Source organism: Centroberyx gerrardi, chromosome 16, assembly GCF_048128805.1.
Source record: "Centroberyx gerrardi isolate f3 chromosome 16, fCenGer3.hap1.cur.20231027, whole genome shotgun sequence".
In the NCBI taxonomy this organism is placed as follows: Eukaryota; Metazoa; Chordata; class Actinopteri; order Beryciformes; family Berycidae; genus Centroberyx; species Centroberyx gerrardi.
In genome coordinates, this window is record NC_136012.1 from 26,326,115 (window position 1) to 26,348,081 (window position 21,967).

The 21,967-nt window shown below is 43.4% G+C and overlaps 1 protein-coding gene across 1 annotated transcript in view; it reads left to right on the forward strand.

Annotated features, from left to right (window-relative positions):
- Positions 1–214: 214 nt before the first annotated feature.
- htr4 (5-hydroxytryptamine receptor 4) overlaps positions 215–21,967 on the forward strand; it is a 258,947-nt gene continuing 237,194 nt past the window's right edge. Inside the window, exons 1-4 of the mRNA XM_078289033.1 lie at positions 215–361; positions 454–636; positions 758–844; positions 1,949–2,019. Of these exons, the coding sequence (XP_078145159.1) occupies positions 215–361; positions 454–636; positions 758–844; positions 1,949–2,019 (488 nt within the window). The remainder of the gene's footprint in view (positions 362–453; positions 637–757; positions 845–1,948; positions 2,020–21,967) is intronic.

Consider the following 21,967-nt stretch of genomic DNA (forward strand, 5'->3'; position numbering starts at 1 on the left):
TCAGACAATTCATAGATTAGAAACAAATTGATTCTGTTTTTATGGTACCTATTAAGTAATTATTGCCTTCACCATCCCATCCACTGGTTTTGAATATCATTGTTTAACTTAAGCCGCTTTTCCACCGCATGGTACCGGCTCAACTCGCCTCGATTGGACTCGACTCGACTCGCTTTTGGTAGTACCACTTGGTTTTCCTCAGAAGTTTGAAGAAATGGCCGCCTACACTGAGAACAGGTGGGGGCTCCCGCAGTGTATTGGTGCTATTGATGGATCACACATACCCATCTTGGCACCACAGGAGTACCACTGCGACTATTTCAACCGTAAAGGCTGGCACTCCATCATCCTTCAAGGTGTTGTAGATGGAAAGGGACTTCTCTGGAACGTGTTTGCAGGACTGCCTGGGAGCATACATGATGCTCGGGTTTTGAGACTGTGGGATTGTGGGAGTCGGCCAGCCGTGGCAACCGCTTTCCAGCTTACACCAGGAACATCGGTGGGGTGAATGTTGGCTACTACATCCTAGGAGACTCTGCCTATCCCTTGCAGAACTGGCTCTTAAAACCATTCCCTGACACCGGACGGCTGACAGCAGAACAGCAGATCTACAACAAGAAAATCTGCAGAGCACGGGTAGTGGTTGAAAATGCTTTTGGTAGACTGAAGGGAAGGTGGCGTTGCCTCACGAAAAGAAATGACTGTGATGTCAAACTGGTGAAATCTATGGTGGTTTGCTCTGCATAACCTTTGCGAGAGTCGTGGAGAGGCCTATGACGATGAGTGGGATGCAGCAGCAGCAGAGCCTGTGGTGGCACCGGGTGCAGAGGAGGAGGGCAGGGATGTATGAGAGGGTCTGATGCGCTACTTGAATAGCTAAATATTAATTTTGTCTTTCCTGTTGTGTATTGAACACATATTGTAAATTGTATTGAACAAAAATAAATATTTTTTTCTATCTTTCCACGTATAAATGTACCCCCTTTGTTTGTCTGTTTTTTTTTAAAGGTTATCAGGATTTACTATTTGGTAAATTAAATGCTAAAGCCCTTGAAATAGGAAACCATGATGAAAATGCATGTGTAAGATGTTACAAAACAGTTTATTAAACAAACAAATGTGCAAATAAAAAAGCAAACTATATACATCAATAGAATAATGCAAATGTTCAGATGCAAAAAAATCGGTGCAACACAGCAAACTATGTAATGTTATATAAAAAAGTTAAATGTGCAAATACAAATGTGTGCAAAGTACAAACTATATACATAAGGCATTAGGGGTCTAGTCCAGGGGCGGAGGAACCGAGTCACGCCGGCCTCTCAACGCCTGCACAAGCTGGCTCAGCGTGCCAAGGAAGGCTTGATTGAAGGCTGCAGTTCTCCTCCCTCCTCCAGGCCGCTTCCAGCTCCCTCGCTGCAACTGGATCATCGAGGGCCGTTTGTAAATGCCGCTCCCGCTGTGCCCGGTTCAGCTCCTGCTGCTCCACATCTGCCGCCTGCATCTCCCTCAGGACAGTCAGACGCTCCTGTTCCCAATGCCGTTTCCTCTTGCCTGGACAATAATGAGGAAAAAACAAAGGTGGTTAACCAAAGCATGTTTATCAATTATTTTTTGGTAAATACCTCAATTTGGTTTGATTCACAGACTACAGGCTAGAAGAGTTGAAGCTTTTTCTCCTGTTATATTAACTGCATTGGAGTTTGGTCTGAGAACAACCAATGTAGCATCGAGAAATGATGATGTATGTCTCGATATCAATACAGACAACTCTAAGTATAAGTACATAATCGTAAAAGTAAAAGTAAAAAGGCGTTGAGGTCCCTGATAGCTCGGTAGTCACTTTTAACTTTTCCCTACACTGTTGGAATGTCCTTTGGTAGCCGTGTGCGGCCAACAGTTCAGAGACTTCTTCGTAGACCTTCTTGTTACGTGTTGCCCCATCCAGCTCTCGCTGGATCCTTTCATCGGCAAGCAGAGGAACGTCTGCACCTCCTCATTTGACCACGGCGTGGTTTTGTGGGTTGCCATTTAATAGTAGTTAATTAAATTAAAATTAAGTTACGTTAAATTAAGTTAAAAAAATTGCGGCCACTACAGTAGCTTGGCTATTTAAATATAGCGGGTTTGTTCAGGATGTCCCGTGTCGCGCAATGATGACGATTCTCTCTGACCAATCAGTAGTCTGCAGTGTTTCACGTCACCTTCTGGTATCGCCTCAGCTCGCTTGGAACCTCGACGGAGGTGCTACCAAAAAAAGTACCTGGTAATATGGTACCTGGTACCTGGTAATATGGTACCTGGTACCTGGTAATATGGTACCTGGTAATATGGTACCTGGTACCTGGTAATATGGTACCTGGTACCTGGTAATATGGTACCTGGTACCTGGTAATATGGTACCTGGTAATATGGTACCTGGTACCTGGTAATATGGTACCTGGTACCTGGTAATATGGTACCTGGTACCTGGTACTTGCCCATTGGAAAACCAAAAAAGGCGAGTAGAGTCGAGTCGAGTTGAGCCGGTACCATGCGGTGGAAAAGCGGCTATAGATACCATGTAACTCTTGACTGCATGAGCTAATCAATTCAGTGTGATATTTTCGGTTATGTGACACTATGAATTCAGAAGCTAGACTAGACAGATTTATCTGATTCATCTTGTGATCATGGCAACCATTTCACCAATCATGTTGCGGTACTTGAAGAGGACGCTTCTTCTGTTTCTAGCAGCCCTTCTTTGGTATCTATGTCAAAGTCTCAACTGATGCTCATATTCAACTATTTCTTCATGAGCTCTTAGCTGGTAAGAACACTAGAAAAAGATAAATAAAGCCTAGTTAATTTCTCACTTGATTTCGTTAAGCAGGTGAAATTTTTCCACCCAAAATTGCAGAGAACTTATTGAAAACAAGTGACACCAACAGACTGATGAAAAGTGCACTAATATGTTTAAGTTAGGCCGTTTACAGAGCACAATTCCCCTTTAAATACACCTCAGCTGAAACCCATGGTGACACTACAGAGACTTATCTGTCTCACTGAATTTAATATTCCATTCACATTATCCCCCTTTGCTTTCAGAATGCAAGACTCAAGAGAAGCGCCTTTGATTAACATTTTGAATTTAATGAAAACTTCACCGGATTGCGGTCTCTTGAGTACCAAACACCTCATTGATTACGCAGAAAGAAAAAAAAAGGAAATTCTCCCTGCTAATCCCTCGATACTCACCTCACATCCATATTTTTCCTGTATTAAAAAAAAACATCCATAGCTGTGAAGAAAGCGCCGCGTTCCTCCGCTGCCTCCGAGCATCAGAAGCCTCCGCCGCGTGGCCTGATTGCTAAGTGAGATGTTAGATCTCTAATCATGACGAAGGCAATAGCTGCTAAATCAGGCTGATGGACTAATTTGACCCCCGGCGAGCCCGGCGGGGTCCGGCGGCCTCCGGAGTCTGAGCCGGGGAAGATATTAAAGTCAGATTTAATTAAAAACACAAGTTTGACGGAAGCGTCTGGAAAATGTTCGTCCAGAGCCGCCGTTTGGGCGAGAGGACGATTGATTTCCTTTAAACCAATGAGAGGAGAGAGCTGAATGAGAAACTTTCTTTTTGAGTCTGTGTGTGTGTGTGTGTGTGTGTGTGTGTGTCTCTGTGTGTGTGTGACATGTATTTCTTAAAGAAAATAAAGACCTGTGTGACCTGTGTATTTGTGTGTTGTGTGTAGTACATTTGATGTATTTCTGCAAGAAAAGAAAGTACTATGTGATTGTGTGTGTGTGTTTGTGAGTGTGTGTGTGTCTGTGTGTGTGTAAAAAGTACATCTGATGTATTTCTGTAAGCACAGAAAGTATTATGACTGTGTGTGTGTGTGAGAGAGAGAGACTGTGTGTGTGTGTGTGTGTGTGTGTGCTTGAGACTAGTGTATTTTATTTGTATTTCTGCGAGCAAATAAAAGTATGTGATTGTATGTGACTGTGTGTGAGAGAGAGAGGGAAACTGTGTGTGTGAGAGAGAGAGAGAGAGAGAGAGAGGGAGAGACTGTCTGTGTGTGTGAGAGAGAGAGGGAGAGACTGTGTGTGTGTGTGTGTGTGTAAAAAGTATCTGATGTATTTCTGTAAGCACAGAAAGTGTTATATGACTGTGTGTGTGTGTGTGTGTGAGAGAGAGACTGTGTGAGTGAGAGAGAGACGGGGTGTGTGTGTGTCTGTGTGTGTGTGAGAGACACTGTGTGTGTGTGTGTGTGTGTGTGTGTGCGTATCAGTGGTCTTGTCAGGCTGCATGTAGTGTCGTAGCCACAGGAGACCTGGAGGCAACGCTGCCATTAACACATCATTAGCTTCAGCTCCTGGTGGGAGCGCTGACACACACACACACACACACACACACACACACACACACACACACACACACACACACACACACACACACACACACACACACACACCTTCTGATTCCTCCTCCGCTCACCTCCTTCCTCTCGCCTCCCTCTCTTCCCTCCTTTCCTTTCTCGCCTTTTCCCATCTCCGTCTTCTTCCTTTCCTCTCCTCCCCTCCTTTTCTCTACTTCCTTCTCTTTTCTGGTCTGTCCCTCCTCTCCTTCCCTCTCTTTCTTCTCATCCTCTTCTTCTCCGTTTCATTTCCCCTTCTCCCTCCATTCTTCTTTCTCACTTCCTCCTCTTGTCTCCTCTCCCCTCCTTGCTCTACACTCCTTCATTCCTTCCTCTCCCCTTCTCTCCTCCCATCTCCCTCTTGTCCCCTTTCTCCTCCTCTTCCCTTCTTCTCCTCTTTCTCCTTTTTTCTCTCCTCCTCCTCTTACTCTCTATCCTCCTCTCCATCCTTCCTCTCCTCCCCTCCCTTTTCCTCCAATCCTTTACTCCCTTGCTCCTCTCCTCTTCCCGTCTTCTTCTCCAGTTCTCCCCCTCCTTTGTCCTCCCTCTCTTCTCCGCTTTCCACTCTTCTCTCCCTCCATCCTTCTCTCCCACTTCCTCCTCTTTTCTCCTCCCTTTTCTGATTGTCCTTTTCCTCTCACCTCCTTCCTCTCTCCTCCTTCTCATCTCTTCTGTCCTCTCCTTTTCCCATCTCCTTCTTCCCTTCCTCTCCTCCCATCCTTCTCCACTTTCACCTTTTTTCTCCTCTCCTCCTTAATCTGTCTTTCACCTCTCAGCTCCATCCTCTCCTCCCCTTCCTTTTCCCTCTCATCCCTTTCTCTCTCCCATTCTTCTCTCCTCTTCCTCTCTGTCCCCACTCTTCTCCACTTTTGCCTCTTCTCTCCTTCTTTTCCTCTCCCTTCTCTGATGCTTCTCTCCCGCTTCCTCCTCTTTTCTCCTCCCCCTTTCCTCCGATTCTTCTCTCCTCTCATCTCCTTTCTCTCCTCCTTTACTTCTACTGCAGCATTCCTCTCTGTCTTTCTCTTTTCAGCTCTTTCCTTTCTCTTCCTCCTTCCCTTTTTGTCTCCACTTCCCTCCTCCCTCTCCTCCTCTCATCTGCAGAGCTTCGATAACAGTCCGAATGCAGTGAGTCAAGCCCCTGTGACTTCCACACACACACACACACACACACACACACACACACACACAGAGAGAGAGAGAGAGAGAAAGATAAGCCCGTCCAACTGAACCTGCAGAAACATACACATACGTGCATTCACACACATGCATGCTCGCACATCCGAACACAGACTCTCATGCATACACAAAACCAGCATTACTTACAACTCATTTACACACACACACACACACACACACACACACACACACACACACACACACACACACTCAGCCAAATGCCAGCTCGTGTCCTGTGATGCCAGCCTCTGCTGCAGTGAGATAGTGCTCAGTGTTAAACTGTCAGCTGCTGATGGATGACAGCAGAGATGTAAATCAGAGCGTTACGCCAGAAAAGGTCAAATGCCAGGGTGTCACAGTAAATAACAATGCTTAAATAAAGATCAAATCATTTTAAAAAAGAGAGACTTGTGTGTGTGTGTGTGTGTGTGTGTGTGAAAGAGAGGGGCTGTGTGTAGTGCCATGTTCATAGTTAGTCAGAATTGCAAGTTCAGTGGTTGCACAAGAGGTTTGGTAATTTGGGTGATAACAAAAGACGTGAATCCACCCACTGGAAAAATGTTCCATAATAGTGCATTTATTAACTTTTACATCAGTGTTTCAACCCCATTGCGTCTTTGTCAGGAAACTAAAAAACAACAATTACTATTGCATATAATATGCTCCCTTGTCTGGAAATGTCAGTCATGCTGCGCTTATGGAAGGAAAGGCAGCAATTATGCCTTGTTGTGCACAGGTGGCGTCAAGTAGAAATCAGTCAAATAACTATTAAAATATATGAATATGTCCAAATTTTAAACCATCACAAAGTAACATCAGTCCATCATAATTCCCTCATTGGAATGGTTTACGGTTCAACTTTTCATTCAGTCCAGTTGGTGACAGAGTGTGAAGTCTATGAGTCCAAAAGTCTTCTGTTTCTACCAAGAGTGTGTCAGTGTTGCTAACCAGCCAGCAGGCTAATTTAGCAAAGACACTGATGTCAATGTGAACATGCTAATGCCAGCTTCTACTAGATACGTTAGCTAGTGTGCCAATCAGATGTGCTAACAAGACAGTGATTGTTGGCTTGGTTAGCTATATGATTTATCTTTGGCTAAATTAACATTTCCCAGTCAAAAACAGCATGGGAATGAACCAAGTCTGTTGAATTAGACTGAGACAGTGGAGTTGTACAGTTAGAAACACAATCAGCTGTTCACAGCCGCTGTTGCCTAATAATATGGCCGCCCAACGGTGTGTAGCCTTCAATATTGCAGACAATATAATGTGTGAAAGGAGACTAAACCTGAACACACAAGCAGACATTCTGGGCATGAACTGTGTACCAGCACTGGCATACAGCTAGGTTGACGGACAGCCTGAAGAGCCCGGACTTTGGGAAGACGGTGTTGTGGTGGCGGGTGACACTGACGCACCAGAAGCATCTTCCAGAGTGCAGGATGTCAAGCAGGTGGTTGTCTGGGTGGGCGGGGCCAACGGCAATTTTCTCTGCCTTTTTCCTGCTGTGGCATCAAGACGGACACCGACTGCCATCTCAGCTGTTTGAATGACACGCTGCAGTCTTACCTCGGAGAGGGAGGAGGCGGAGCCGTACCAAGTTGATGGATGATGTGAAGATGCTTTCAAGGATGGATTTGAAGCAATGGACCAGGACTAGTTGAGAGACGCAGGAAGACGATCCTCTTTTGGGTCTTGATTAGATTGGAGATGTTGAAGCCGTTAAAACAAATCAGGTTCCCCTTGCTTTTTATGTTTTACCATTTAGATTTAAGTGATATTTACCTCTGCCAGTGAAGTTGGAAGGAGGTTATATATTCACCTGTCTGTTTGTCTGTCAACATTTCTCAAAAAGTAACAAATGGATTTATCTGAAATTTGGCAACAATCTTGACCCCAGTTGATTAGTAAGTGCAATCCAGCCTTGGATCTTTGTCTCATGTCACCCATCTCTCTCACCCATCTTTCCTGTCTTCTCTCTAGACTGTCAACTATCCAATGAAGCAGAAATGCCCAAAAAATCTTTAAAGAAAAAAAGAGACTAGGGACTAATCAGCGAAATCAGCTGGTGCGGTGTTCAGTCGGAATGAAAACCTGCAGACTTTTGGGTCCCGATGGAACATGGCTAAGCATCGCTGTGGTAAAAAAAACGTCTTACTGTCTCCTGCTAGTCAGAAAATTCATAATACATCAACAAGCAGGGAAGCGGGCTGATGTGCTAAATCGGTGGAGAAACAGAGGATTTTGCCCTACTTCTCAAATGTGTGATCTTGAACTGACGAGATGGTTGAGCCGCAGCTTCTGACTGATGACGAGAAAACACACCGCAGCTTTTCTCTTTTGGTGAGACCTGCCTCTCGGCCTTTTCCTTCTGAACCTGTTGCTTCTCAGTAACGGATGACTCATCTCAACTCCTGCAGGACGCTGACGAATCCTCTCTCCCCTCTCTCCCCTTTCTCCCTTTCTCTCACTCCTCTCTCCCGCTGTTTCTGCCTCATTCAGATCTATCCCGTCTAAACTCCCTGGGACTTCAGCACCTGTAGCCATAGTAACAGCTCAATATGTACGTATATGGAGAGAAATATTGATCAACCATCCTATCAACCCCTCAGATATATGATGGTCATTTTGCGCTGTATAGGGTAGTAAAAATCTTATTTACTTCCCCATTAAAAACATTTATGATGAATATACTGCACTCTTTTGTCAGAGGTCATGAATGAAAAATGGTGGATATCCGATTTGTTGTAAAATCTGGCACTGAAGCTATCTTTTATTATTAGTCTATTAGTTTTATTAGTTACTGTGAAATATGTGTATTGTTCTGTTTACAGCTAGATATGCTGCTGATGTCAAAAGAGATCCTCGTTCTCAGCGGGACTAACCTCGTTAAATAAAGCTTAAAGAAAACATGTCAAACATTTTCCATTTGCGCATGCAGTCATCATTAAGGATCGTTATCTCACCCAGAAACAGTGAGGATGTTGTTAACTTCTGAAGCGGCGTGAAAGCACAGGGAAGGCAGAGATAAAGAGGAAATATAGCAAAGAGGAGGTAACACTCTGCTGCTTGGAAGACGTGGAAAGTTGTAGAAGTTGTGTACCGAGCTGACAGATTGCACCGCGGTTGCAAGTGATTACCCAGCCACCCCGGTGGGCATGATAAATACCCATAAACCCCTCTGTCAGTCTCTGGCTGGAGATTGGGCGTAATGGGGAAGAGATGGAAGCCCATTGGTCCGTGGCTTTGGACCTGGCCAAATAAGGATGTTTGCGTGGAGCGATGATAAGTCGGGGTGTGGAGAAGAGTGTGTGTGTGTGTGTGTGTGGAGTTTACTTAACTGAAGGGTTGAGTGGAGACTGATGAGAGATTGAGAGGAAGAAGTGAGGGAGAGGAGAGATGGAAAAGAGGATGAGGAGGAGAGATAAAACAGGGAGGTGAAGAAAGATGATAAAGAGGGGGGAGAGAGAGGATGGAGAGGAGAGGAAGTGAGAGCAAGAGGGTAGAAAAGAGGAGAAGGGAGGATAGATAAGGAGAGGAGAGGAGACGAGAGAAAAGGACTGAAAGCAAGAGAGGGGAAGGAAGGATAGATAAGGAGAGGAGACGAGACAAGGAGACGAGAGAAGAGGACAGAAAAGTGGAGAGAAGGGAGGATAGATAAGGAGGAGATGAGAGAAAAGGACAGAAAACAAGAGAGGAGAAGGGAGAGGATGGATAAGGAGAGGAAAGGAGGGGAAGAAAGGAGAGGATGGGGAGAAGAAGGAGGGATGAGATGGTGCTGGAGGAGGAGAGGAGGAGAGGAGGATAAGTGCGGATGCCTTCGGTCAAGTCGAGCGTTTCATGGCACTGAAGCCTGAGCAGCTAGAAATGTTCTACAAATGGATTTGTTCTCCTTGAAAGACTGCAAAGAAAAAAGGAAAAAGAGACGGAGAGAAAGATATCAAGTCATCCATGTTTGTCTTCTTTCTTTCTTTCTTTCTTACTTTCTTTCTTTCATCTCTGAGTGTTTCCAGTCAGCCATTAGCTTCTGTTATTCCCTGTCTAATTTAGCTGTCACTGTCAGTCTTGGTGAAATCTCTCTCTCTCTCTCTCTCTCTCTCTCTCTCTCTCTCTCTCTCTGTGTTCAGGTGGATTTGAACACACACACACACACACACACACACACACACACACACGCAGTCAAAAGTTACAGTTATACACACATGCACAAACTCACTCACACACACTCAGAAACAGAGTTATGCACACACACACACACACGCGCTCAAAAGTTAGTTATACACACATGCACGCACATGCACCCGCACACACTCGGTCAAAAGTTACAGTTTGACACAAACGCACACAAGTACACTACCACATAAGCATGCATTTGCACACACACACACACACACACACACACACACACGCAGTCACACATACGAGCACAAACAAAACCCCCAAAGATCTGCCTCACCGCTGAGAAATGGAGATGAAGCCTGAATAACAGAATGACAAATTCACCACTTAACCTCCTCCTCCTCCTCCAACCCCCCCACCACACACACACACACACACACACACCTCCCACTGCTCCCACTGCTTCCACTCCCCCTAATAACTCTGATAATGGGATTCACAGAGCCACACACCGCTCTGCCTGTCACAACACAAGACTTCCCCTCCTTAGAGCCTTCTATTTTAGTCCGATAGACAACATGCTTCCAGCTAGGTGAATCTGTTCCATATTCAAACATCAACTCGCTCCCCATGCGTGTACGCCTTCTACCCCTCTCTATCTCTTTTCAGTAGGACAAACCGCAGCGGGGGGAAGGGGGGGGGATAATGAGGAGTAGCAGGGTTCATTTGTAAAACAAGAAAGCAGCGTGAAGCCGCTGCTCTTTATACTGTTTTCAGACGACGACGAGCCGCTGAGAAACGGCGGGCAGCAGAAAACATCAGAGAGACAAAACGAGGCCATCGATGATGATCTTTAATTATGTGTGCTTCTGCTGCAGCGGCCCGTTAATAAAAAAAAGGCTCCGCTCTCCTGTCGGAAATGTGAAAATACACACTCTGAGGAGACACAGGGGTCAGTGCATGGTTTTAAAGCTGCACTGAGGATGTTTTTAATGTATGAATACACCCGTCTTATCGGCGTAAATCAAAGTGTGGCTGCAACAGAGAAGAGCGTCTCATCTCATGCAGGAGATTCAACCTATTTACCCAAATTAAATTGTTCACTCACATGCTGGGAAGGTCCGACATTTGGGACTTCCCAAGTTGGCTGACAAAAATACCTTTGCAGTCATGTGTTATTTTGAAAATCAAACCAATATGACAAATGATAATTAAACATGGATGTCCTGCAGAGGATGATGTGGATTTGGCTGATTCTTGCGTTTAAAAAGCACTTGCTACAATTCAACTTTCTTCACAAGAACGAAGAAGAGAGAAAGCGTTTCAGGTGTGAGAGAAAGTAGATTTAGAGCGCATGACTACAAAACTTCCACTTCCACTTTCCACCATGTTGAGAAGTTTAAAGGTTATCATTTTGTCATAACTCGGGAACTCGTGCCAAAAATGTATCCGACTTTCGGACGTCATCGTTCGACTTTATGACTTTATGATATGAAATTTCCAAGAAGGAAATTTGTCTTTCGGATGTAAACAAACTGGGTCACAAGAGCAGCAGAGAGCATAGCAATTTAGGGTATTAAACATAATGCAACAATTCCAACATAGTAAGTAGAAATGTATGAATGAAAAATAGGAAAAATATAAAATACAGCATTATGAGGGTGTGCAAAACAGTAGCTACTGTCAGAAAAGCCCTCTCTAAATGATAAAGACCAGTGGAAGGAAGATAAATCAACACTGTGTTTCTCTGCTTAAAGTAGTTTCACAAACAGTGTGCAGCTGGTTTGCGTTCATTCATCTTCTTCTGTGCTGTCTTCCAGCTGGCTGGCAAGTCGCCAAACAGTGCGTGTGTGTGTGTGTGTGTGTGTGTGTGTGTGTGAGAGAGAGAGAGTGTGGGTTTGTGCATCTGCAGGCAAAAGATACAAGTTCCTCTTTTTTCATCCAAAGATAGCTCAGCTTTTTTCATTTTTGCTTCTTTTCTGCTGCACAGATGCTCAGACTACCAAGAGGAAATATATTAATCATCCTGCAGTATCCCTAGCAATAATGGGAAGGATCTACAGTGTCTACTACTGTATACAGTAGAGTACTAATGCAGGATAGATGCAAGGCGGTGGGTCTTCTACAGCGGGGAACGATTGTATCTCCATTTTGTCTATATAGGCTACTAAACCGTATCAAAGAGAGGAGCAGTCTTTGTTTTAAAGGGGCAATAAGTAAAGTTTTTACTGCCCTATAGCAGAAACAGACCATCATGTATCTGCAGGATGATAGGATGGTTGATCAATACGATATATCTCTGTGCCACAGACTTGTGTAAGAGGAGATCTGAGGAGTTCTGCCGGTGTTGTTGCAGTGAAGCATCTGCAGCTACATCCAGAATATTTCACATCCTCAAGGGTTTTTAGAGCTTTTACACCACGGGTATCATAGATCGATAGAGATATGATTTTATTAATGTGTCACTCCTCAACAAACAGGTCAAACAAAGCAACAAACACAATAACCCAAAAAAAAGGAAGTTGAGGACCACTCATCGAGAGTTACGAGACACAGGCTAAAAAAAAGATACTAGAATATATACATACATACACACAAATATACACACACATAAGTACATACATTCGTACAGATACATTGATCCACATATGCAATGATTTTTTTTTTTTCGTGTGTGTATTTATGTATGTGTACTGTCTGAAAAGTTTCCTTTGAAGTATAATCTTCATAGAAATCAATAAAAAGAAGAAGAAAACGAGAAAGATCACTAACAAGCGCCCAGGCAAGAGAGACTACAGTGAAGCAGTAGATGAGATTGTGGCCAGAATCGATCGCTATGATGGAAAATGATCAAAAATGACCCTAATTATCCTTTAATCACATTAAAGAACACACTGTTGGGGAGTATTGCTGTAATCAGCACAATTGGATTGAATCTTGGAGCAGTCAGACTGGAGATGGGATTCACCTCTGTGCTGCCGGCCCTGCAGGTGTGGAAGAGTCATTTATCAGCAGCAGTTGGTCAGAGGTCTTATCTCCCGGGTTAATTATGAGTCTGAGTAATGAGTTACTGCAGAAGAAAACACTCACTGACCAGCAGAGTGTATCTCTGTGTTGTCTGCATGTCTAAGTGAGTACCATTTTACCTTATTATGGCCTCATCCCACTGTATCACTACAACTCTAGAAAGGAAAAAAATTACTCTACTAATTACTCTGCTACTCTTGGAGGCAGATGGATGCTCTTAAAAAAAAAACTTTTATTGATGCAGTAAAAAAACGCATGCTGCCGAAACACGTTGGTTTTTACTGCGTCAATAAAAGTTTTTTTTGAAAAGCATCCACCTGCCTCCAAAAGTAGCTGATTTTTTTCCCCTTTCTAGTTACTTTCCTGTTCATGCACCTTGGTTTAAGGATGAAGTTGTGTTTTTTTTCTCTTTCACTACAACACTAGAAAGGAAAGATTTTAAATGCTATCGTCTCAACCCTCCATGCATTTTCCGAAATATTAGGTGTGCATTTTCAGAAGAGGGACTTGAGCTGCCAAATGTCCCTCCATAATCACCATGATATATTAACATAATATGTCATTAATTAAGCTTTACCATTACCATGTGCCATGATGGCAGGACAAAAAAACCCCTGAAAAAATAAATATAGACAGGTTTTTGCAATTTTCTCCTCACAAAAAAACCCACATTCACACAGAGCAACAGGCTGCAGGATGTTGGTACCCAGGTGTTGAGTCTCTCCCTCTCCTCCTCTACAGCTGCTACTCAACACTGGAATGGCCGGCACATTTTTTTTCATCGATCAAGTGATCATCAAAACTACTTTCACACATCTGATTGCTGGCATGCCTTCAGAACAATAGTCTAAAAGTCAATAATTGTGGCTGTTGTAACTACGGAACGGAGAAGCTCTAATAGTGAAGGTAAACCCACAGACAGTTTGGAGTAAACTTTAGGTTGACTCTAATTAAAATACACAACAGGAAAATATAACAAGCAAATTGATGCGGAGGAAGCTCTGCTACTAAATCCTGACCTGATGGAGTCTGATGGGAATCTGACATTTAATTGAACTTGGATGACGAGCTGATGGCACAAGATGGCACAGTTTAGATCGAACAGGCGATGTACCATCTGGTAGACTGCCTTCACTTCATATACTAATATTAATAATATAATATAATTTATATAATTGAGACACAAAAATGAAAATAACCAGCAGAAACAACACTTTCTTTGCAACTTGCTGACATGTTGACGCACATCATGCTGTCATCAGGCCAGAGAAGAAGCCACACTGCCCGGCAGGTACAAAAGGAAAAAAAGGTCACGGACAGCTGCTTGAAACTCAACCAAAGCAGTGTGAGATTCACACACAACAACATCCAAGGCTGCGTGGAAGTGTGGGTTAGAAAACAGGAGAAGGTCCATGCATAAAAGCACATTTCAGCTCCATTCCATTCCAGTTACTGAAGTTAATGGAGGCTTTTTACAGCTCCAAATAAGCAGAAAAATCCAACCCTAATCCATTAAATGTCTCCAAACAGCTCATGCAGCATAATTAAAGTGTTTTGTAGCCACACGATTTCACTGTGGGTCCAAAAGTCCAACATTTACCACATTACATCCTAGTTTTCCTCACCTATAATGCACCTGTAATCTTCTAGAAAGCAGCAACAGTCGCATGCCTGGTCCTGCAGCCCTACAGCTGAGAAATTTGATGGACATTTTGTGCTTTTTTTTTTTAGAGCTGTAAAAAGATGGCCCCGTTCACTTCAGTGGTTTAGGGAGAAGGCTGTGATGGAGCTACGGCGGCTAACTCACTGTGTGTTTGGTCTTTCCAACTTCAATGGTAGGGATGGGACGATATTCTTATCTCATGATATGATTCGATGCACGATATGGGGTTCACGATTCAATACAACCACAATACGATGTAATAAATAAAAGTTCAGTGACAACAAGGTCTGACTGTGCAGAATTATGTTTATTTCTGAGACACAAATCTTTCTAGAGATGGCATTGACTTGCTAGAATGTAAACAATTTAAAAATGTCATTACAGGGTGCAAGAGCTTGTGAAATTGTGATGGTCAAGTGTTTTACCACAGCAGAATAAAATGGAGCTAATATTGCGATTCATTTTTCTGCCCTACGATACGTATTGTCACAGTTTTATATTGCGATAAGTTGAATTTCGATATATCGTCCCATCCCTAAATCAATGGAGTTTCGACTGACATGGAGAGGAGATGACTGAGTTTCCATATGCCTTTAAGCCACAGATGCTGTCATGACAGTTTATATATACCTGCTGAAATCTCGAGAAACTTCTCCCGCACCAGACTGTGTGTAAATTAAAACCTCTGAAAATGTCATTCGCACCGCCCACAGCAAAACTCCTAAACGAAATTGCTTTATTCTACAAAGACAGCAAATGTACGGCAATTTGTCTCGGTGCCACTGATGCAGAGGCGCGTTGACGACTATTAGAGTGACATAAGTGCATAATGAAACACAGTAAAAGTAAGTAGGAGCTCACATTCAGTGCAAGGGCATAGTACAAGGCATTTAAGAGACAAAAGACTATAGATATCACTCTGAATATAGTTACACATTCAGCATTGTGTCACTGTGCGCCTCCAGGCGGAGTGGAACGACTCTAAATAGCTCCTGTAATGCGTGTCATTCCTGAGCTGCAGCTTCTGAAGGTGACTTACTGTAGGTAAGCGCCGTCCGTATGATATAATCATCTGTCAAGGTTGATCCTGCGGCCTGTCTGTTGTTTCTGCTGGGAGAATACAGATTGACAGCTAATGCCGGAATGAGCATTTGCGCGGAGCCGTGTGGCGATATGAAAGATAATTGCCACTTCAGCGTCATGAAGGAATAAAAAACTCCTTTTTGATGTGTGTGCTTCTCATACACATTCAAACTCTCTTTTTGTCTTTCTCTATCTCTCTCTCTCTCTTTTGTTCCCTCGCCCTCCCTCAGTCACTCCCTTGTGTACCGTTTCCACTGAATATTTTACCTGTTATTCTCTTTGATTGTTTAAAACCGAATGCTAATGACGTATCAGATTTGCCGCAGTTATCAGAGTCCTTGTTAGGCGATGTCTCGTTTTTCCAGAAAATGTGATGAAAAGGTCACGCTTTAAGAAGGATCTGCCTCTTTTCATTTCGAAGGCCTTTCACGCTTCATTAGGCGGGACACTGTGCAGGCTGGCAGGAGAGAGAGGGAGGAGGGCGAGCGGGATTGACATGCAACAACCTTCGTGAGATGGGTTTGAACCTGTGATTTGCATTTTAGTTCACTGAACCACAAGGACTTCACGTTGAACTAAAATGAAAGCAAGAAAACTCGTTTTTCAGAAAACAGTCAACATTTATATAATATGGATGTTCACAAAATGTCAGTGTCCATGCTCAAGTCTTCACTGAGATGTTGCCAATTAAACCTACAATTAGCGATATCAGACCTTATAACCAATCCTGAATCTAATGACAAAATGATATAAACCAATATCCACACAGCAGCAGCAGCTGTGTTGCTGTTTTCACCTCTTTTCTAAAGCTTGTTGTCAAATTCGGCTCCTGAACGAAGCTCCTCCCGCTCCATTCAGCAGCTTTTAATTTTTTAAAAACTAGCTTGTCTCCTCCTTTGCTGTTTAAGTGGCGTTCACCCCTCCCATTCCTGAAAATGTTCTCGTAATGGCGGAATCGATGAAGCGAGCGAGTAAACTTGTGAAACTAGTAAACTTGTTAAACTAGTAAACTTGTTAAACTAGTAAACTTGTTAAACTAGTAAACTTGTTAAACTAGTAAACTTGTTAAACTAGTAAACTTGCTGCCTGCCTCTTCACTTGTCATTGTGGGACATGTAGCTTTCAGCGGGAGAAAGATCTGGCAAAGTGAGACTGATAACCGGTGACTCTTCTGCGGAGGTACGGTTAGCTTAGCTATTAGCATTAATGAAGTTATTATTATTATAACTAAAGGTTGGGAACAAGACCACGCCTCAAGCACACATTCAATTTCCTGCTCCACCCTATTTAAACGCGCCTAACCATGACCTTTTCTCTCTCTCGTTTGTCTCAGTTCTCTCACCCCCCCCCCCAACCCCTTGCTCTTCTCTCTCAGTACAGGAACCACAGTGGGGAAATGATGGAGCCAAGAAGACTCTCCATCAGCGAGACAGTGCCCCCACCCCGAGTCTCAATTCCCTGGTTCCTCGAGCTAACCATCGACCCCAACTCATTCGACCCCCACGATTCATCCCTTCATCTCGACCCTTGTTTCATCCCTCCATTCTCGACCCCTCTTTCCCTCAATAAACCATTTAAATCCATCTCATAGTGGCGTGGTCTTTGTTAGTGAAATGCACGGTGCTTTGCAATGTTTGTCCTTGGCTGGTGTCCGTAGTGCAATGGGCGAGTGACTTTGCTGTGAGCGTGGTTTACAAATGTGTTGCAGTTTCTGTCGATCTCTAGTGGTCAGAAAATATCGCTTATTATATTGCAGCTTTAAAAACAGAGGGAAACTAGAAAATGTGCTCACTAGAGCACAGAGGAGAAAGTTAATCAGTTGTTCCTTGGCCCATAACCAACCTTCATACTAAGTTTTGTGCAAATCTGCACCCAACCTTTTGAGATATCCTGCTAACAGACGGACGGATGGACGGACAAACAGAGACACGGGTGAAAACATTACATCCTTGGCGGAGGTAAGCAAGATCCTGCCATCAGTGTCCAGAAATAACAGTTGTGGAAGATGCACTGCTGACTCTGACATCCCTGTATCTTCCAATGAGCGAACAGAGAGTGAAACTTGATTTTTCCAAGCGATGCCTCGTGGGTTTGGAGCCAAAGTGCAGCAGCGGTTCACGCAATAAAAAGTGGCACTTCTACAATGGCAATGTCTTTGAGTAGGAGCGCCAATTAGTGTTGGTTAATTGACTGTAACTGCTTCACATCTGTCTCCCCTCCTCCCTGCGGACAGCCAATCCTCATGGATCCGTGCGCTAAACACCAACCCTGCATAATTAAGTCCTTATTAAAACCATACGTCTTGCTGCGCCGCTAAACACCTGGCTGCACCGTGTCTCAGGGGCAGCCATGGGGAAAAAATAAAATACTACCTTTTAAACTTCGACAGCAGCAGCTCAGGCGGACAACGTTTGGCCTCGGTCAAGCCTGTGATTTTACCTGTTCTTTATTTAGCCCATTAGCGTGTGTCTAAACACTTTTCCGGCTGGGCGAGCCAACCTCATTTGCACAACAAAGATTTTTTTCCAGCTGTGTTGATTAGAACAAACACCCGTACAAACCTGTAAATCCACAAGCTGTCACCCCAGGGACAGAGGTTGTGCTCTGAATCAGAATCAGAATCAGAAATACTTTATTGATCCCCGAGGGGAAATTGGGTTACATTGCAGTTGCTCACATTCTAGAAGAGAAATATATATAAGCATAGAGAAATTATAAGAAAAATAGAAATAAGAAATATGTGAAATATGTGCATTATACTACAATATATAACAATAATAATATAGAAATAAGAGAAATAAGAAATATGTACAAATATGTGCATCATACTATAATATATACAACAGTGTAAATAAGTAAATAATTATTGCACAGTTGAATTATTGCACAAAATTGTTACCCGATTATTGCACAGTTTTATTTATTTATTTATTTATTTATTTATTTAAAAGGATCCCCATTAGCTGATGCCCATGGCACCAGCTAGTCTTCCTGGGGTCTGAATCCAGTACATCATATTCATCATATACATATACAACATCACATTTGTGTTACACTGTGTTCATCACATGTGCACCTCTAATTGTGTTACATTTTTCTCAAACATTAATTCCGATGTACATTAATTTCTGACTCTGCTTGCCCAATGAGTAGAAGGTGGGGTAAGGATGAATTAGTCTCAGGAGCCGTCACCAGGGAACAAGAACAAGACGCTATACATGACCAACACTGGACTATTGATCAGCTGCTTAAGTAATGCATTCTTAAATGATATTTAAATGAGGACTTGCTATTAGATTGACGTATATAAAGGGGGCAGCTATTCCAATGATTGATGGCACGATAAATGACTGTCTTTTTTAAGGCATTAGATAACTAACATGATTAAGGTAACATGATTTAGCCATCACCTGCTGTTCTAGTGAAATGACTGTGAAAGTTTGATAATTTGACTATGTAAGAACTCGGGTTTAGTGGAATAAATGCTATTGCTGAAGAATGTGACTGTGCTTAAGGCAAGCCTTTTCTCTCCTGGTAACCATAAGAGTTTACGATGCATGCTGTCTGTGTTCGTTCTTATGGGGCAGTGTAAGTCTAGCAGCTCTGTTCTGGGCAATCTGTAGTTTCCTCAGTACACTTTTTGATGCAGATGACCATACAGGTGAGCAATATTCCAGGTGGCTTAAAATTAAAGATTTAACTACTTGCCCCAGAAGTTTAAAATATAAATTATAAATTATGGGGTTATAAAGCTGCTGACAGGGGTGAAATAAGTCCAAGAGCCAGTCTACTGACTCTGACACTCTGAGGGAGGAGTTGAAAAGTCTGATGGCCACAGGCAGGAATGACTTCCTCTGGCGCTCTGTGGTGCATCTCGGTGGAATGAGTCTCGCACTGAATGCACGTCATGGAGTGGGTGGGAAACATTGTCCGAGATGACACGTAACTTGGACAGCATCCTCCTCTCTGACACCGCCGCCAGAGAGTCCGGCTCCACCCCCGCAACGTCACCGGCCTTGCGGATCAGTTTGTTGAGTCTGTTGCCGTCCGCTGCCCTCAACCTGCTGCCCTCAACCTGCTGCCCTCAACCTGCTGCCCTCAACCTGCTGCCCTCAACCTGCTGCCCCGGCACACAACAGGAGAGCACCGGCCACCACAGACTCATAAAACATCCTCAGCATTGTCCGGCAGATGTTGAAGGACCTCAGCCTCCTCAGAAAGTAGAGAGAGGAGGGCTTCAGTGTTCTTAGCCCTCTGGTGTGCATCCAAGGTCTATCAGGTCTATTTTTTTCAGATTTTTCTCTGATTTTGCTTTTTCCTCTGAAATACTGAATAGTTTTAAGCCTTTAGGCCTCCGCCGATAATCAAACAGGATCATTCTTTGGTTGAACTGTTCACCGACGTCCCGCCCGCTTCAGTCCCTCTCTGCCTTCCCCACTAGTTTGAAAAATGCAATGAAATGGGCGTGGAGAGGGAGGGAGAGGGGCAGCTATCAAATCAATCTGATTACATAGATTCCGCGAGGGAAATGCTCTAAAATGCTCTAATTATGATAGAAGAGAACATAGCGGCGGCATGTATCCCTCCACTATGTTGTCGTCTATCAATAAAAATACTATTTAGTGCAATTATGTTATAAAAAATATGACCAAACGTCAGTTGAAAATCACAAATCTGTTGTTGAATATGTTCACAAACGTGTTAAATGTCAGTTTTCAGTCTATTTTCGTGGCCTCATTCAAATGAATTGGAAGTAAAAATCTGAACGCTACAATAAACTCGTCCAGCTGCATCCGATCTTGGGGAGCAGTTTATATTCTGGTTTTCATGGCGATCAAGTGCCAAATAACTCCCATGTTAAAACTAAGTGGAATATTGCTTTAAGTGGGCTTGCCAAAACAAATCCCGATCAATCATGTTGAGATGGCAATAAAGTATTGAACTTACTCAGGACTGCAGAGGCACACGCACACACAAGCTCGAGTCCCATTTGTCGGAGATCAGAAGTACTTGTCCTGTCTCTTGTTTTGATCTGTGTTTTATCCTCCATTCACTGTAAAAGCACCCGGTGACAGACCAGTGTGTTCAAAGCCCTCCATAAATAAATCTGACCTGACCTGACCTGACCTGACCCCTCTGCTTCCTTCAGCTCGCTGTGCCTCTGCAGTTCCTCCCTGGATTCCCTCACCTCCCAAGTATAAAAAATTACAAAAAGAAAAACTTCCTGCTCATTCTGCTGCAGAAACACAACGTGCGAGCCAAACCGCAGAACCTGACTGTCCAGATCCTCAGCTGAGAGGAGACTCAAACCTCCCTGGTGCAGGTGGAAACCGATCCGTGCCGAAATCCATTCTTCTCTCTTATTTTTGGCCGAGAAATGTGGGCAGGGTGGAGGTAATGTGCTGTATAATGAGAGCGGAGGAGCAGAGCAATTGAATAAAATAGTGCGGCCGGAGGAAGGAAGTCCCCCTCTCTTTGAAACCGCTTCAGACTGCAGAGTAAGAGCGAAATGAATCGAGATCTGTCTGCTTCTCCACAGCGAGCTCCATCAGAAGTTCAGGCAGCGGCTAAAAACACTGACTAGAAGTGAAGAAGTCTGCAAAAATGTACAACAATAATAATAATAATCGTAATAATAATCAATGTTAATGCCAAGCCAGTGGGGTCCAGTCTTGTACCATAGAAGAGTCTGCAGGTTTTCATCCCAACCAAACAGTACAGCAGCTGATCTCACTCATCATTAGCACAGCTTTCCATCATATAGGAAGAAGCAGAAGAACAGGATAACGTCTTGTTGCTTCAGCTTGGAAGCGCTCACTTTTTGGAATGCCAACATCCAAGATGGCGATGGGAAGGTCAGTTGTTGTTAATGTTTAGGACCAAAATACATCTCTGACTTGCTCTCACCATGTGAACCCTCCAGACGGCTCAGGTCATCTGGGACCGGTCTGCTGACTATTCCCAGAGTTCAAACTAAGCCTGGTGAGGCAGCAGTTAGTTGTTCTGCCACACAGAGCTGGAACAAACTCCCAGAACTCAGAAATTAAAGAAACTTTGAACACTTTTAAAACCAGGCTCAAAGCTTTTTTTATTCTGCACTGCCTATGCAACTTGATCTTTATTCTCTTTTTATGCATTTTAATTCTTTTTTTTATATGCACTGTCCTTTAAATGTGATTTTAATGCACTTTCACTTTAATATATTTTATGTCTTTATTTTTATTTTATTTATGGCCAATGTGTATGAAATGTGCTATGTAAATAAACTTGCCTTGCCTTTAAAATCAACCATAAACCAACTGCAGCAGATATTGCTCACTTTTAGTAAGTAGAGTTGATGTGAATAAAACTTGATCATTTTGATTTGGACTGCATTGGTAAATTTTCCGCTCTGTTTTCTGCCTGTGCTGACACACCTCTACAATGAGTGAGACCAAGCGAGAGATTTTGGTGCCTTCAAAACATTCCCAACGTTTTTTTCCCCACTTGGCAGCTTGTATTTACA